The sequence below is a fragment of the Eretmochelys imbricata genome, chromosome 1, assembly GCF_965152235.1.
Source record: "Eretmochelys imbricata isolate rEreImb1 chromosome 1, rEreImb1.hap1, whole genome shotgun sequence".
In the NCBI taxonomy this organism is placed as follows: domain Eukaryota; kingdom Metazoa; phylum Chordata; order Testudines; family Cheloniidae; genus Eretmochelys; species Eretmochelys imbricata.
Window position 1 is genome coordinate 198,489,224 of NC_135572.1, and position 15,014 is coordinate 198,504,237.

At 38.4% G+C, this 15,014-nt stretch overlaps 2 protein-coding genes across 12 annotated transcripts in view; one reads left to right on the forward strand and one right to left on the reverse strand.

The window, feature by feature from the left end:
- The window catches only part of ABI3BP (ABI family member 3 binding protein), a 343,927-nt gene extending 342,759 nt beyond the window's left edge, over window positions 1-1,168 (forward strand). The window contains exon 63 of the mRNA XM_077817412.1: window positions 1,053-1,168. Coding sequence (XP_077673538.1) covers window positions 1,053-1,168 — 116 coding nt within the window. The remainder of the gene's footprint in view (window positions 1-1,052) is intronic.
- A 2,018-nt stretch (window positions 1,169-3,186) lies between these two features.
- TFG (trafficking from ER to golgi regulator) overlaps window positions 3,187-15,014 on the reverse strand; it is a 34,133-nt gene continuing 22,305 nt past the window's right edge. For 9 of the 11 annotated variants that reach the window (XM_077821515.1, XM_077821585.1, XM_077821576.1 and 6 more), the window contains exons 7-9: window positions 13,278-13,418; window positions 6,870-6,959; window positions 3,187-3,968 (exon numbers count right to left, since the gene is read on the reverse strand). In XM_077821515.1, coding sequence (XP_077677641.1) covers window positions 3,610-3,968; window positions 6,870-6,959; window positions 13,278-13,418 — 590 coding nt within the window. In that variant the 3' untranslated portion in view covers window positions 3,187-3,609. The remainder of the gene's footprint in view (window positions 3,969-6,869; window positions 6,960-13,277; window positions 13,419-15,014) is intronic. The other 2 variants (XM_077821568.1, XM_077821560.1) reach the window with 1 other exon arrangement.

Consider the following 15,014-nt stretch of genomic DNA (forward strand, 5'->3'; position numbering starts at 1 on the left):
TCCCCTTGCAAGAGGAATTGAGGGGACATATGAAAGCCTCCCCCATCTTCTTCCAGGCTCATAGGGTTCCCTAATAATCTCCTGGGTGTGTTTACCTCTGGGAGCTGGCACCTTCACAGGCATTAGATGCTAGCTGCAATGAAATTCCACTTTCTCAACTTTTAAACTCTGTCCTTACTCCTCATTAACCTCACACCAGGCTTCCGGGATACTGCCAGAAAAGTGGGGAAAAAAATCCACCAACTGTATCCCTTGTCATTCTTGCCCCAGGGAAAATTCCTTCCTGATCCCCAATACTGGCAAACCCCACAGCATCTGGAATACAGTTCAGACATGCCTCTATTATAGGGCAGGGCAGCACAGCACCCCCTGCACATGGCTGCTGTATGCCTTGAGGGCTTCATATATCCAAAAGGGAGGGATGAGACACATTCTTCCCTCCTCGCCCATGCCCCCCACAAGCACTTTCAGTGGCAACATAGAGACAGAGAATTCTCCACTTCCTGCCTACTCTCCCTGTGTATTCTGGATAGGGAGGCCCCAGAGAAGACAAGCCTTGCCACCCCAACCACCTCTGAATGACCTCTTCTCCCCTGCAACTTGTCCAGAATGGATTATTATTATGTGCTGCTGGACAAACTATTGTCTCTTATTTGCTATGGTTTCAGAGTAACAGCCGTGTTAGTCTGTATTAGCAAATAAAAGAAAAGGAGTACTTGTGGCACCTTAGAGACTAACCAATTTATTTGAGCATAAGCTTTCGTGAGCTACAGCTCACTTCATCGGATGCATCCCATGAAGTGAGCTGTAGCTCACGAAAGCTCATGCTCAAATAAATTGGTTAGTCTCTAAGGTGTCACAAGTACTCCTTTTCTTTTATTTGCTATGGTATGTGTCTAAATTCAGCTTGCAGTATTCAGGCAGTTGGTAAGGGCTGAACTTTCCACTGAGCTTCTGAAGTCAGATAAACTCCCTATGAGAATCAAGAGCACCTTTGAAAGGTACTGTCTTTCTCCCCACCCTGTACTAAGCCTTTCCTCACTGTTTATCAGGCTTTTTCAGAGCAGTTCGCCAGGAACCTGTCAAGTTTGGAAAAATAGGTGGAGAGACCCATATTACCTACGTTCATTGGTACGAGTGTGGAACTTCAATACCTGGTAAATGGTAGCTGCTACATGAACTTAAAAATGAAAGAAGGTCTATCGCTACCCTGCCCCTACCCTGAACAAGTTCAGAGATGGAAATGTTTATGGTCTTCCTGTCATTTAAACATGTTTACCCATGTATAAAGTTTATAAAAGTCTAATGACAATACTGCATTAAGTGTGTTTCATAGCATAGACTGCTTACTATAGTTACTCCATTTTACCACGAAGCAAGATAAGCACATGTCATAGGATAAAGTCTGGGGAAGCTGGCTCCCTATATTCTGGGTATCAAGGTACAGTTTATATGGTATTTTAAAAGATACAGTTTGTATATTATTTATCACAGTGTTGTAACAAATATTTTGAGGGAGTTATGGCAAAGTTGATCATGAAACTGCAGTATACATTTAATTTTAGATATTCACTGTTACTGAAGTATATAGTGTCCTATGCTACTTGTCGAGATAATTCTGTAAAGTCTCTGGCAATTTCTAATTTAAATATATGGGGAAAGCTCTCAAACTGACTTCTGTACTTTATACTCAGATTAAAGAGCTTTTCCCCTTACAGCTAAACAGACAATTTGTGCTCTTGCCAAAATTGGAAGAAAGCTTGTTGTATTTTAAATGCGTTAGCCCCAAGAAAGCAATTTTAATGTTTAAAAAATGCAACCATAGTTTCAACTCTATGACAGAAGTGTAGATTCTGTCACCAAGAAACTCAATATGAGAAACCATGCCTGTTGATGTGGTTAAAATTATAGTCTGTGTCCCTAAACACAGTTGCTGAATAGTACTTTTACTTAATCCGGCTTTCAGGTGGGCACTGTGCATGGGGAACAGAAGTCAAATCTGCCTCTACTGCAGTGGGTTTTCTGAAGTATTGATGAACTACTTTGCAGGCCAAATGTATAGCACCACAGAATTTAATAAGGTGTAGGAGGATATGCTCACAATACCAGTCTTTACAGCACAATCAGGTTTGCTTTATTAAATAAAAAAAAGCTGTTTCACAGAATTGTTGTTGTGGGACAAAGGGAAAAGTAGAGTTATTTTTTTCAGAATTACTTTTACAGTAGTTCCATTAAAAAACTACTTACCCTTTCTTCCCCTCCCAAAATGCTAGATGTTGTATTGCTTGAACATTTATGAACTAAATAAAGAGATGGGTTTTTTTTAAGCAGGGTGTTTCTAATACAATGAATAAAGGTATGAACAGGAACACCAAAGAAATACGTCATTTGTAGAAAATGCCTTAAAAAGTACATTGCAGGTACACTGTACTCTAATAAAATGTTTTTTAATCATTTAAAGTTGTTTTATATAGATTGGTGCTACCTTTCACCCACCATTTTGGCTCAATATACAACACTTGTAGAAAACCAAACTGGCAGCCTTCTATCAATCAACAGAAGAGGATACATTACATGCGTCTCTCACCTACTCTGTCAATCCTTTTCTGAATGAACCATCACTACAGCAAGAAGAAAGTGAAGTATCAGGGTTTCTTGAAATATTTCCATTAGGTCTGCACAGCTCTTTAAACTCTTTTTCCTTGTAACTGATGCGCTACATACTTGCCTGTGCCTGTCAACCGAAGAATATTGGGTTTTGTTACAGGCATGACTTGTTTTTTTTTCTGGACTCAGAAGTTTGTAGAATTACTCTCTCCAAGTTGCTCTGGCTGGCAAAAGGTTTGTGGTTAAAAAAAATAATGTTTCCAGGCAAAACAAGGAATATAAACACCAAAACGTTTCTATCAAGTCAAAGTTTCCCCTGAATGACAGTTATGTCCCTCAACGTGAACTGTATTAACGCAGTGAAAACTAACATGATTTGGTAATCTGTGACAAGAGTTCGTCCTGAATACAACATGTGCAAAAGCGGTCTGCATTTGTAACACTTACCCGGTCTGTGTCGCAGGTAACTACGTTTTTAAAAAAAGATTATCCTTTCCCTTAAGGCCTGGCAAGAATAGTTCGTAGTCTGTCAGGTACGCATGTAAAAAGAAATGTGCTTAATAACTAAAGAACAAGTACTGGATTCAATATTTTTATTAGCTTTCAATGTGAATGTTACAGTTTATACATAATACCTAGTTTTAATTCCAGAGTGGGTCTAATTTAGTACATCATGTTATTAGTAAAAACAAGCCAGATAAGTGGGCTAAATTTCCAACTAGCATTTTAATTTCCTTCAGACAAGGCAAGCTAGAATGTCAATCACCTTACAAACATTTAGGAAGTGTTTCCAAAAACCCAAAATCTAAGTAGGAAGCAGATATAGTTTAAAGCAGGAAATAAGATTTATTTGGTCTTTTGTTCCAACAACACTGAACGAATGCTCTGACTTCTTATCGTTTTGGAACATTAATACCAATTTTAAATATTGGAATCTGTTGGGATGTAGTAGTAGTAAATAGCTGCTTGTATTTACCTGTGTCATTCAGCAGCTGAGCTTCCTTAGCGGTAACCAGGTCCTGGCTGAGTATAGCCCTGAGCAAAGGGAGGACGGTTACGTGCGTATGGGTTAGGCCCACCTGGAGGGGGAGTTATAGTACTTCCAGGGGGTGGTGTGAAACCTGGCCTTGGTTGATATGCGCCTGGCTGGCTTGGAGCCATTGCAGCTTGGGAAGCAGGGGCCACATTATAATTAGCAGGCTGGGAGGCTTGTGTAGTATAGTTCTGTGGTGGGTAGGAGCTTGCCTGGTACTGCTGCTGAGGCTGAGCAGGAAAGCCAGGAGCTGGAGCCTGTGATGGCTGCTGACTGTATCCTTGGAACTGCTGTCCTTGTTGAGGAGCAGGCTGCTGGCTGTAGCCTGCTAGAAAGACAAAACAAACACAGCAATATATTTAGTTGAAAATAAAGCTGCATATTTACTTTGAGAAAGTGATTATTTCCTTATAAACAGAGATATCTGAGTGATTGCTAATAAGCACAATAAAGAACCTGGAGGGTTGAGATATGCAACGGACAGTGCACACAGCTGGATGGTAATGACCGGCAGTTTTTCTTGTCTGTCTGTGGTGTGCTAAAATAGAACACTCTCTAGTAACGGGAAAGAGTTTTTAATTCAGGGCAAAATAAAGCTTTCACATTTAGGCTGAAAGACACAACCCTGATTATAGGTTTTATAGTGATAATTATTCCCAAGGTTTCTATTTGAGAAACAAGGGGAGAATAGTATACAGACTCTGGGTTTTCACATTATGAAGGAATTTAAAGGGCTCAAATGTACACTGAAAGGCAACAGTTCATTTGGGACAGGTGCTTTAACTTTGTTTCATTCAGTAAGTAGATCGTACGTCAGTGCAGAATACTTGCACTGAATTCACACCTAAATCATTGCCTAGTGTTTTGTTTGGTTCACGGCTTTTAGTATTCATAAGCTAAACAAATGTGAAAGCACTTCTTAAGGTGCAACTGCTGCTGGCATCAGTTTACTATGTCCCAAATGTGATTTATGTAAAAGCAGCTTCCCTGGGAATTTCTCAGACGGGAGATATAAACAACAAAAATCCTGCTATAAAGTGATAGCTACTTTTATCTCTATCATGAAACACACCTGCAGCTACTTGCAATGAAATCTCTCCATTGACTGGAATCCTGTCAGCATTAAACACCAGATATAAGAATTATTAAAAAAGCACATCCCTGAAGATAGAAAATAAGGACTGAAGAATGCATTGGAGTAAATTTTGAACTCACCCTGATACTGGACTCAAAATTTACTCATGAAACAAACCTTTTAAAGGTTCCATTTTCATTGGCATGACCAAAAGTCAGCACTGTGCCAAGCCCATCTGCCAGAAGAGGCAAGTGGGAACTATACACCCACTCTTTGGGGAAGTGGTGCTTGAAAGGAGGTAGATGGAAGTCCAAGCAAGTCCAATCCCTTTGATGAGGATCAAGGAATGAAAGCTACAGAGGGAAAGGGTATAGATCTACCTTGACTACTATCTGTGAAGAGTTTATTTATGAGGAGCCCTACCTTGACAGATTAATCCAAGCTTGAAAATAAATCTCTTTAGAAAAATAGCTCATTGCAATTTGAGGTTTCCAATTTTTTGTTTTGTTTCACTGACACTTTTAGAAAGTTGTGGAGTTTGAGAAAGTAGAACTCCCACAATACGCCAAACCTTCATAGAAACTCTTCCAGTAGAATACCAGATGAATCTGCTATTGTGTTATTATTAAGGATAAGTAAAACTAGCTTGGAAACTAGAAGAACCATTCAAATCTCAAGACTAGAAAGCATCAGACAGACCCTCCTACCTCTGCTGAAATTAGGTTTCAGGAGGTCTGACACTGTCTTCAAATCATGCATTTTGTAGTGGGGAGGAGGGGTCTGCACAGAGCAGTCAACCACAGCTTAGCAGAGTGCTGAGAGGTGGAAAAAGATGACGCACTGAGAACAAACCTCCATGTTTGAAGTTTTCAAGGCTCGCTTACCAGTTATGCAAAGGATAAACAGTCTATTACTGAAAGTAATAGAAACTCTTCAAATTAGTGCACTTTGCTACACAAGTTTCTAAAACAGCAACAGCTTCATCTATCCATAAACAAACAATTCCTATTCCTATTCCTTTGTAAGCGTTCTGCAAAGGTTTGCGTTTTTTGCGCGAGATAAAAACTTGGTATGTGACTAAACACTAAGGACACGTACACTGAATTTACACTGTGCCAATTTCCTGCGATGTAAGTTTAAAAAGAACTGGCAGAGATGTTTATACTGATATTTGTCTATTGGCCTTTATTAAACTTTTTATAGGGTTACAGGATCAGAGCAGTGTTACTCTGCAGTATCTAAAAGGATGAATAAATACCTTTATTGATTACTGTCACAGTAACTAAATAGTTGAATAAACTGAATTATTACTAGGATCAATTATTAGATAGTGTGCCATTTAAAAGGAAATTCAAAGTTCCCTTTTTCCATGTCTTTGAACTGAAAGTAACCCTAATATTTTTTCATTTGGAGGCCATGTAGAAGCCTAGCTTTTTATTCAGTTTCATGCCCTCAATCATGTAGCACAAGGTCACAGCATTAAAGTGTTCTGCTGACAGAAAACAAAAAACAGTGATCGTTAAGTTCAAGTACTATTGACTTCTACAGGTTTTTTTAAATCAGTCCTGGAAACTAGTTTCTTTTGGGTGACAGTTTAGATAAATACAGAAGAACTGCTACAATCCAGGGTTCACACCAAATGTAAAGGAATGGGAAAGCCTTACTTTGCATGCTGTATTTGATTTGCAAGGTATTGAGAGGTTGAGGCATTTTCTTGTACAATTTACTGGGTTCAATGGCATCGGAGTGGAGTACTTCATCTTTTTTTCAACAGAACTAAAAACACTGCCTTGAGACAGCTTCTTAACTCCTTACAATTCTCTTTCCATTTGTCTGCCTTTGTAACAAGGCATTCTGTTGGGTAACCCTGAAAAATCCTCTCTAGTTCAGAATCGAGTAGCATTGAATGTTAGGAAAATCAAACATCAGGATAAACTTTACATATCTACAGTTAGTGCTAGGAGAACAGAAATACTGACAAATTAAGGAGCTGCTGACTGCCCTCTAATCCCACTGACGTCAATGGAAGTGACGGATGCTCAGCGCCTTGCACTGCCACTCAAGTACAAAGTGAAATTAATACTTTGGCACTACGAAAAATTTAGTGATCATATTGTGTACCTACACAGAAATTTGAGAGCAGCAGCGGCTTACCTGGATACTGCACACCATATTGTTGCTGAGGCTGAACTTGTGGCTGCTGAGCAGGATAACCGGCCTGTTGGTACTGTTGATACATCTGGCCTACGAATTAAAAACACGTTTTTTAGTAAAGGAACACAGTACCTGAGGCCAAAATCTGACATCATACACAATGGTCTGGGGGCCAATGGTTAAGAAGCAATTTGGGTCTCAAAGAGCCCATCCTATAGCACATTTTTAAAAACACGGAATTACGACAAAAGATTGTAGAATGCTTCCGCATAAGGGTTAGTTACAAGGTGTTCTACCAGAAGGCACTTGTCTGTACAAGTCCCACAATATTGATCTAAGTAGTAGTACATTTTATTTAATCTGCAAAGCCCAGTAAACACAAGCTTTTTCTTAACAGATTGTGGGTTTTGGAGGGGCTGTGATGCAACAAGTATCATGTGCCCTAATTAACCATGGTTTAGCTCAGGGCTAGTGATATTTTTATTGTTTATTAAAGGATCTTAATAAACGGGGCTTAAAAAAAAACAAGGGTGTTTTCCTCTTTAAATCTCCAATGACTGCCTGTTTATACCACAGTTCTAAAATGTGTTCTACGGGCAGTTTTCTAAGGAGAATGGTACATTATTTACTCTAATCTCATAATCCAGACATCTTTTAGCATATTCGGCTTGCTATAAGCCAGGTTTTCCAAGAGGCCCAGGGTATACGCTTTTAAAGAAAGCTATACACATATGATGCGGAGTTCCATTTTAATATTTTTATTTGCTAAGTTCAGTGCTGTATTTCAGTTTTCTTAGGCTAACATTGCACATTAGTGTTTGCTTTCCTTTTTTTTTTTAAATCTACTATTGAACACTGAATCAGACTTTCCTTGGTCTGTGCCCTGTTGAGCTTGAGGGGTCTACTTTTCAATTCTCCTCCACTGTACAAATACTATGCAAAGTAAGAAACCAAGGCGTGGCTGCCAAACCTCATGTTTGGCTTAGCTTTGGCAGACATGCTGACAGCACTATGTCCACCACGTGTTAGTGTACCATTTACTATTTCTGCTGCAAAAATCTGAGGGAAACTGAAAAAGCAGCAAAATTATTAATTTCTGTGCCTTCCGAGCTATTCCACATGAAGACTTGCTCAAGAGAGTCACAAGAACTGGCTGTAAGCCTCCTCCTCCCTCACCAACAGCAATGGCATACAATTTTCATATAACCCCACTTTTAAAAAAAAAAAAAAGGTGAAAGGATCAATGCTATTTACATTCCAACTCTGTAGGCAAAGTCCACAGAAAAAATCCAACAGTAAAATCTCACATTTTACAACTACGGTACCTGCTGTCTTGTGTACATTTAACAAAAGGGGAGTCTCAAGTTGCCAAAAGGAAAATAAAAGCTAGTCTCTGGACCGGGGATGGAAAAAAAGGGGCAAAGCTAACAAGTGGTCTTGAATATGTATCATGCAGAGGGGACGGAAAGGTTTTAAACAACAATTTACATTCCTTATTTTGTGGTATCTCACACCAAGATAAAAATCTCAGTGAGGGAATGGACAGAGAAAGAAAGTGGAGACACTCACTTTTACTGACTGGAAGAAAATAAAGTGTTAGTTTCTACCTCCTTTGTTTAGTGATAGCCTAGGAATTAGTCTGCTAGTGACCATTTGTTTCTAGGGCACTTTGTCTAAGACAATAAGTGTTCCACATTCAGAAATGAAGTCACACACATCCCTCAGTTATCAGTAAAAATCAGGTGGTTCGAATTAAGACCAAAAGTTTGTTTTTGGTAGAGGAGTGCAGGTGTGCAATAGCTAAATGAAAGAGTGAATAAAAGAAAGATACCTCTTTTCAAATTCTTTATGCAGAGAGTTGCTCCCAGCTCCACTCAGGATTACATCAAGTAAGATAATACACATAGCAGGAGAAAAGACTCATAAGAGAAATGACAGAGAAGAATGTACTGGCCATCTTTTAAAAAGTGGATAGTAGAAAGACTGAGACCTTTAGAAACATGAGCACTGAGCCATAAGCCAAAGTAAAAAGCTCATCTAGGGAGGGAAGCTTGAGGAAGTGGTTCTGTCATGTTGTGGTAGTTGCCACTAGGAAGAAAGCTTCTATCTTCTTCTATGAGCAACATTCCCTCTTAGAGACCCTTAAAATACCTTCTAATTGGGAGGCCTCTCCCCCATCCCATTCTCCAAAAAGGCTCCTACACCAGTCATGTTGATGGGGAATGGAGAAAAATAGGTTAAACCTGTCATCAATCATTAGAAGTTACAACTGAGGAACTTAAAGTATTTTTTCTTGTCTCAGTCCAAGAAACTTCAAAAAAAAATTTAGTTGGGAACAATAGGAGACATGTAAAAAGATAAGAAAACTAACTAGGGTATTTGATGAAGGCACTGGAGAGAGAGAGACAGAGAGAGAGAGACTCACCTCTATCACCATTTCAGATCAAGCCCTAGATGTAATTATTGAAAGCCTTTCCTATCAGATTGCTGTTTGCTAGGCCACTTGAAGGAAGCTGGTTATGTCTGTACAGTTACAAGTGACCATACCAGAAATGCAACCACTGGGAAAGCCAAAAATTGAATGGACATGGAAAATAAGTTGTCGCCTCTAAAGTGGTCCCTCCAAGGTTGAGACACCTTGGTGAGAAGTATGAGGAGGCTTATCACCTGTTCTGTCAACAGAAAATGTACTGGATTAACAGGGATGGGACTCGAGAAGAATCAGCAAGGAGTATTTGACCTCAAGAAAAACTGCTGCATAAGAAGTATCTCTCTATGAAATTTGCTACTGGTGTCTTGTTTCTACAAATCACAAATGAAACTAGTAAGGTAAAGATCCTAGTGTGGGCATATAATTACTGAAGCTATAGGAACGTCCTACTATGACCAGCCTGAAAGCAAAGTGCACTGAATAATACAAAGCCAAGTGTTGCACAGCACAAATGAAAACACTAACAAGTTAAGCATTCTACAGTTTAACAATTCCTGCATTTGTTACAGATTTTCTGAAGTTCAGAGACAGCTGTTTCATGTTACTTTAGACTAAACCTGGCACACGAATAATATCTTTATTGTATAGCACCTATCAGCCAGGAAGATCCTGAAGTGCTTTACAGACTTACGATCTATTAGTGCAGGATTCAGTTTACTCACCACTGAAATGCTGCCACATCCGCATAAACAGTGAGTTTAAATGAATCTTAGTTGAAATCAACAAAATGCTTAATGAAAATTTCCAGTAAGAAAATAAGGAATGACTAGAAATCAGTAACTCATAAATCATTCATGTCTCAGCACGCAAAAGAATCCTATGTTAGAGTCCATTTGATGTACAAGAATGACTAAACTACTTCAATATTTCAGGTACAGAGGACGTGACAAATGTAGACTGATGAAACTGATGTAATTAAATGTGATACAGCAATTCAGAGATATAACAAACAAACAACAACAAGAGATGGTGTTTTAAACTGAAACAATGCTTCCAATTAGTCTACAACTGAAGCATTTAGTGCCCTGTTGTAGAAAAGAAGAACATAAACAAAAGGAAAAAATTCTTACTATGCTTAGTTGGAAAGAAACTGAATAATACAAGACCACCCCCAATAAAAGTAACTCAGTTTTTGAAAGTAGAAAATATTCAGAGCTTCCACTCCCATCAATCTAACATTTATATTGGAAATAAAATAAATATGAGCAATAAAGCGAGTGACCATTATTTGCAAGTGGACAAGGCTCCTTATTTATGCATCAAGGAATGAGCAACAGTACACACTAATATTTGTGATGACCAAAAGTGCAATAGCTGTGATCTCTAACCTCTTTCCAGTGACCAAACTAACTAAAATCCTATTTTGAAAATAAAATCACCTCCATTCAATGAAATAGGAGAATTTGGGAGAGGCAAGAAAGGACTTACAGAAAACTCCAGTTTTTTATTTTAACTCTTATATATGTAATGAAATATAAATAGGTCTGTAAAAAAGATGTAAAAAATATATATGAGTAGTTTAACGAACACAAACCCTTGTATTTGTCTCAATTTAATTTTGGTAAATGATACCAAGAACGTGTGTTCCACATACTTCTAAACCATGCTACATTGTTTTAAAAGCTATTCTCACTATGGACCAATTACCTTTAGTGGGAAAACCCAGGATTTGTGGTGCAGTTTTCATTGTGTTTTCTGCCTCTCTCCAACATGTCAGTGAGTGATTTTTCACTCACTTGACACTGACAAATGACTCAACAGTTCCAGACCTGTATTAGCAGTTTAAAACCTTTACCTTGTTACTTAATTCTATTTTTAACAGTCAACATGTAAAAACCCACACCTTGTTTTTGTCCATTTGACTTCCTTTCCCACAGAACTGCTGACAAAATAAGTTGTTAGCAGCTCAAAGTTACAATGCTTACTTTTCAGTGACATTTTCTGGCTGCCAACAAAGACCTAAAATTGCTAGTGTCCAAAAGTATCTACAGCACAAGTCCCAGGAGCCAAAAGCGTTAAATAGGGAACACACTAAAAGTATTAAATGCAACTTACAGAATTATTTTACTTCCGCTTAAGTTCTAAAGAATATATATAAAAAACTGAATCCAAGTCAGCAGCTCAACAAAGTGTTAATATTTGCTTAATATTAATAAACAGCATATATTAATATATTTTGTTACATTGTTTACAATCTGACACTTTGTAATTATATTATGAGCACTTGCCTCTTATCAGCCAATTTCAAGTTTACTGATGTCTCTTAATGGTTCTACAAGTACCTTACATATTAGAGTCCTAAAATCTTCCTTGCTAGCCACATGATATTGGGTTACCTTCATCAACTTCTTTAGTATTCGATACACGCACCTGCTGAACACTGATCTGTAGATTGCAATATTCAGTACAGAAAGCAAAACAGGGATGCAATTCTGCCTCACAAGTTAAAAAAAAATCAAATTAAGAATACACCTCTACCCCGATATAATGCAGTCCAATATAACCCAAATTCGGATATGATGTGGTAAAGCAGCACTCCGGGGAGCGGGGCAGCTTTACCTCGTTACATCCGAATTCGTGTTACCGCAAGCGGTTCCTCTGCGCCCCCCCTCCCCCCCCCATTCCAGCTTGCCTCCGCCTCCTCCCACGAGCGCGCCGTCGCCACTCCGCTTCTCCCCCTGCCTCCCTGCGCCAAACAGCTGATTGGCGCGGCAAGCCTGAAAGGGGGGTGGGGAGAGGAGCAGAGTGGTAGCGACGTGCTCAGGGGAGGAGTGGGGGCGGAGTGGAGGCGAGCTGGGGTGGGGAGCAGCTCCCTCTCCCTACCCCGATATAACGCGGTCTCACCTATAAGATGGTAAGATTTTTTGGTTCCCGAGGACCGCATTATATCGGGGTAGAGGTGTACTAGAGAAAGATCTTTCAGCTGCACCTTAAAATTTAGTAGAGGTAGCACAGCGGGTCCTTCCTGAAATAGAATGTTATCCAAAGGGATGACATGCATGTTTGGCGTGTCAGTGTTTTTGCAAGTGACAACATAGAACAAAAAGAACTTGAATATAATGGAGACTTCAAGCACGTGAATATTAAGAAGTCAAATCACAAAAAGAAGGGCACATGGTACGAGGAAGGGCTTTGAATGCCAAAGCATGGATCTTAAATGGAATTTTTAAAGTAAGATCTAAGTAAGGCATTTGAAGAAAGTCAGCAAGAAAACTACAACTACGAACTGTCACAATGGCTACATGATTCTGAACCAGATTGGGAGAATTATTGGTAGGTATTATGAAGGCCATTACAATACTCTATCTGTGACATATAGTATTATACAGTGTATATTAGAGCATTAACAGCGGAGCTGGCCTGGATTTTTGAACAGGAGAGTAAATTGGTCTGTCATCTAAGGAACATGCACTAAATGACATAATTTGCACGTAGTGTATAATTGCTTACTTTATAGTATGCAGACCAGCACTTCTAACAGATTCCCCCGTATTTACTGTTAAAGTAAGTGACACATTACAGCACGTAAAATAATATGTACATGTTAGACTTTCAAACAGTTCTAATGTGACATCTGGAATGGCTAGCATTCCTGTCAATTTTTACAATGACATTTACATCTGCACTAATTTTACTACTAAAGTACTACAGTAATTTTTATTATTTTTCAGTACCATCTGGCTTTTAAGACAAAGCTACAGCACCATCTACTGTTTTAATATTGAATCTTTTATAAAATTTATTCTGATGGGGAGAATCGTGGCCTTTAGAATCTGATATTCCTTATAAGATTCCTAGTCATATATAGTATTAGATGTGCAATTTGAAGTTCTAATGTAACCTCTTAATGTAAAACGTGACAGTCCTCAATTATTGAAGTCTGACTGCAATTTTCATGACGAGAAGATACTGCTCACCTTCTATCTGACCAGTTGGTGGCTGAGTTCCTGCATACGCTGGCTGCTGTGGCTGAACCCCAGGTGGATGGGCTGCAGAAGAGGACGAAGCAATGCTATCAGGTGTTCCTGAACGTTCTTCTACAGGGGCACTGGGTGGTCCTGGGGGAGCAAGAGAATATAGTAAGCATGGGAAATAAAAAAAGCAAAAAGATTTGATAACCTTAAACTTAACATAATGTCTTTTCTGCATCAAATACTTTCCAGTTTTTCACAGCTTTACATTTGAAAAAGTTTAAAAACTCTACTTCACGGCACAGTATATGCCATCTAAATTCAAAACCCAGTCTACTTGGAAAATAACTGCTGGAGTGATTTTCCATGATTTCCTAGGGTAAATATGTATTTGATTGGAGGGGTTTATTTGTTTACAGTATTCTAAAGACTCTTTTGGCCAGGATATAGCGGGTTTCTGTTTGAAAATAATTACCTGCCATGGCAATTTTGAAAAATATATAGTGGGGAAAATGGTCACTTGGATGCTAATGAACAATCTGAAGTCACAAAGACTTGGTGGTTTCTGGATATTTTAAGTCTGTAAAACGCTCTGGAATACTCAACTGAAAAAGCGTAACGTATAATTATGTACATGTTGATCTGAGGCCTGCAAACTAATGCCCCAATCCTACCAACCCAAAGCATGAGTAATGCCACTAACTTCAAAGCGACTCCTTAAGGAGCTTAATGTTAAGCACATGCCTAAGCGTTTGCAGGACTGGGACCTAAACCATAAATATTTGCTGTGTCTTAAAGGCACTCCTACAATACGCTTCCACTGACACAAATGTGGTAAGTATTTTTCAGTTTTACTTTCACATTCCACAGTTTTAAAAATTTGAAACAAAGGGTGTCCCTTTCTGCTGGCTTCCTTGTTTATGTAGTGGTATCAGCACAGCTTTGGTAATGGGAATGTCTTTTGCTCTGCCAGCCCTATATACATCAGAAGCTTTCATTTTTTCCACTGCCTCCAGCAAGAGCAGGGAAATTTTTCTAATTTTTATTAAGAAGATAGCTTCCCCGCCATCTAGACAAAAAGCACGATAAGACTATTCAAATATAATGTCTCAACATTTATTCCAATATGGCTAGCAAAGTATTTTATAATGAATATTTTTATAGTAACAGTAAGAACCTATCCTATGGAATATCTACCCAGTTCACAAGGCTGCTCAAGAGAAAGAGTAACTTGTAACTTTAAAGTGATTTACATTATACAGAAAATTAGCAACAGTTTTGAGAGCCAAAGTTCAACAGACTTACAGATAAGACTGCATGCTCATTTTTAGTATTTTTTTTGCCTACTATATCAAAAAGGTAGTACATTGTTCTAACATAATACATTATCAAAAAGCCTGGCAGATTTTTTTTTTATAATTTCAACTGATATCAATGAATATTTTTAAAATTTTTTTTAGATTTTTATCTATTTATATTTTCACAGTTGCATGAAATTACAGGAGGGTCAGACAATTTAATGACTGACCTTCAAAAAGTTAAAGATTTATAAACCATTAAAATCACAAATTGTCATTGTCCCATGTCAAAATATACAAAATAAATATCCTTAAATCAACAAATCATTTTTTTAAACTATTCATTCCCTAGTCCATTTGTAACTAGGCTAATTCAAAAAGTCTAAGTCACTGGATTTTGACTCTAAGTGCTCAAACAGCATTTTTCTTACTTTGCCTAATTTTT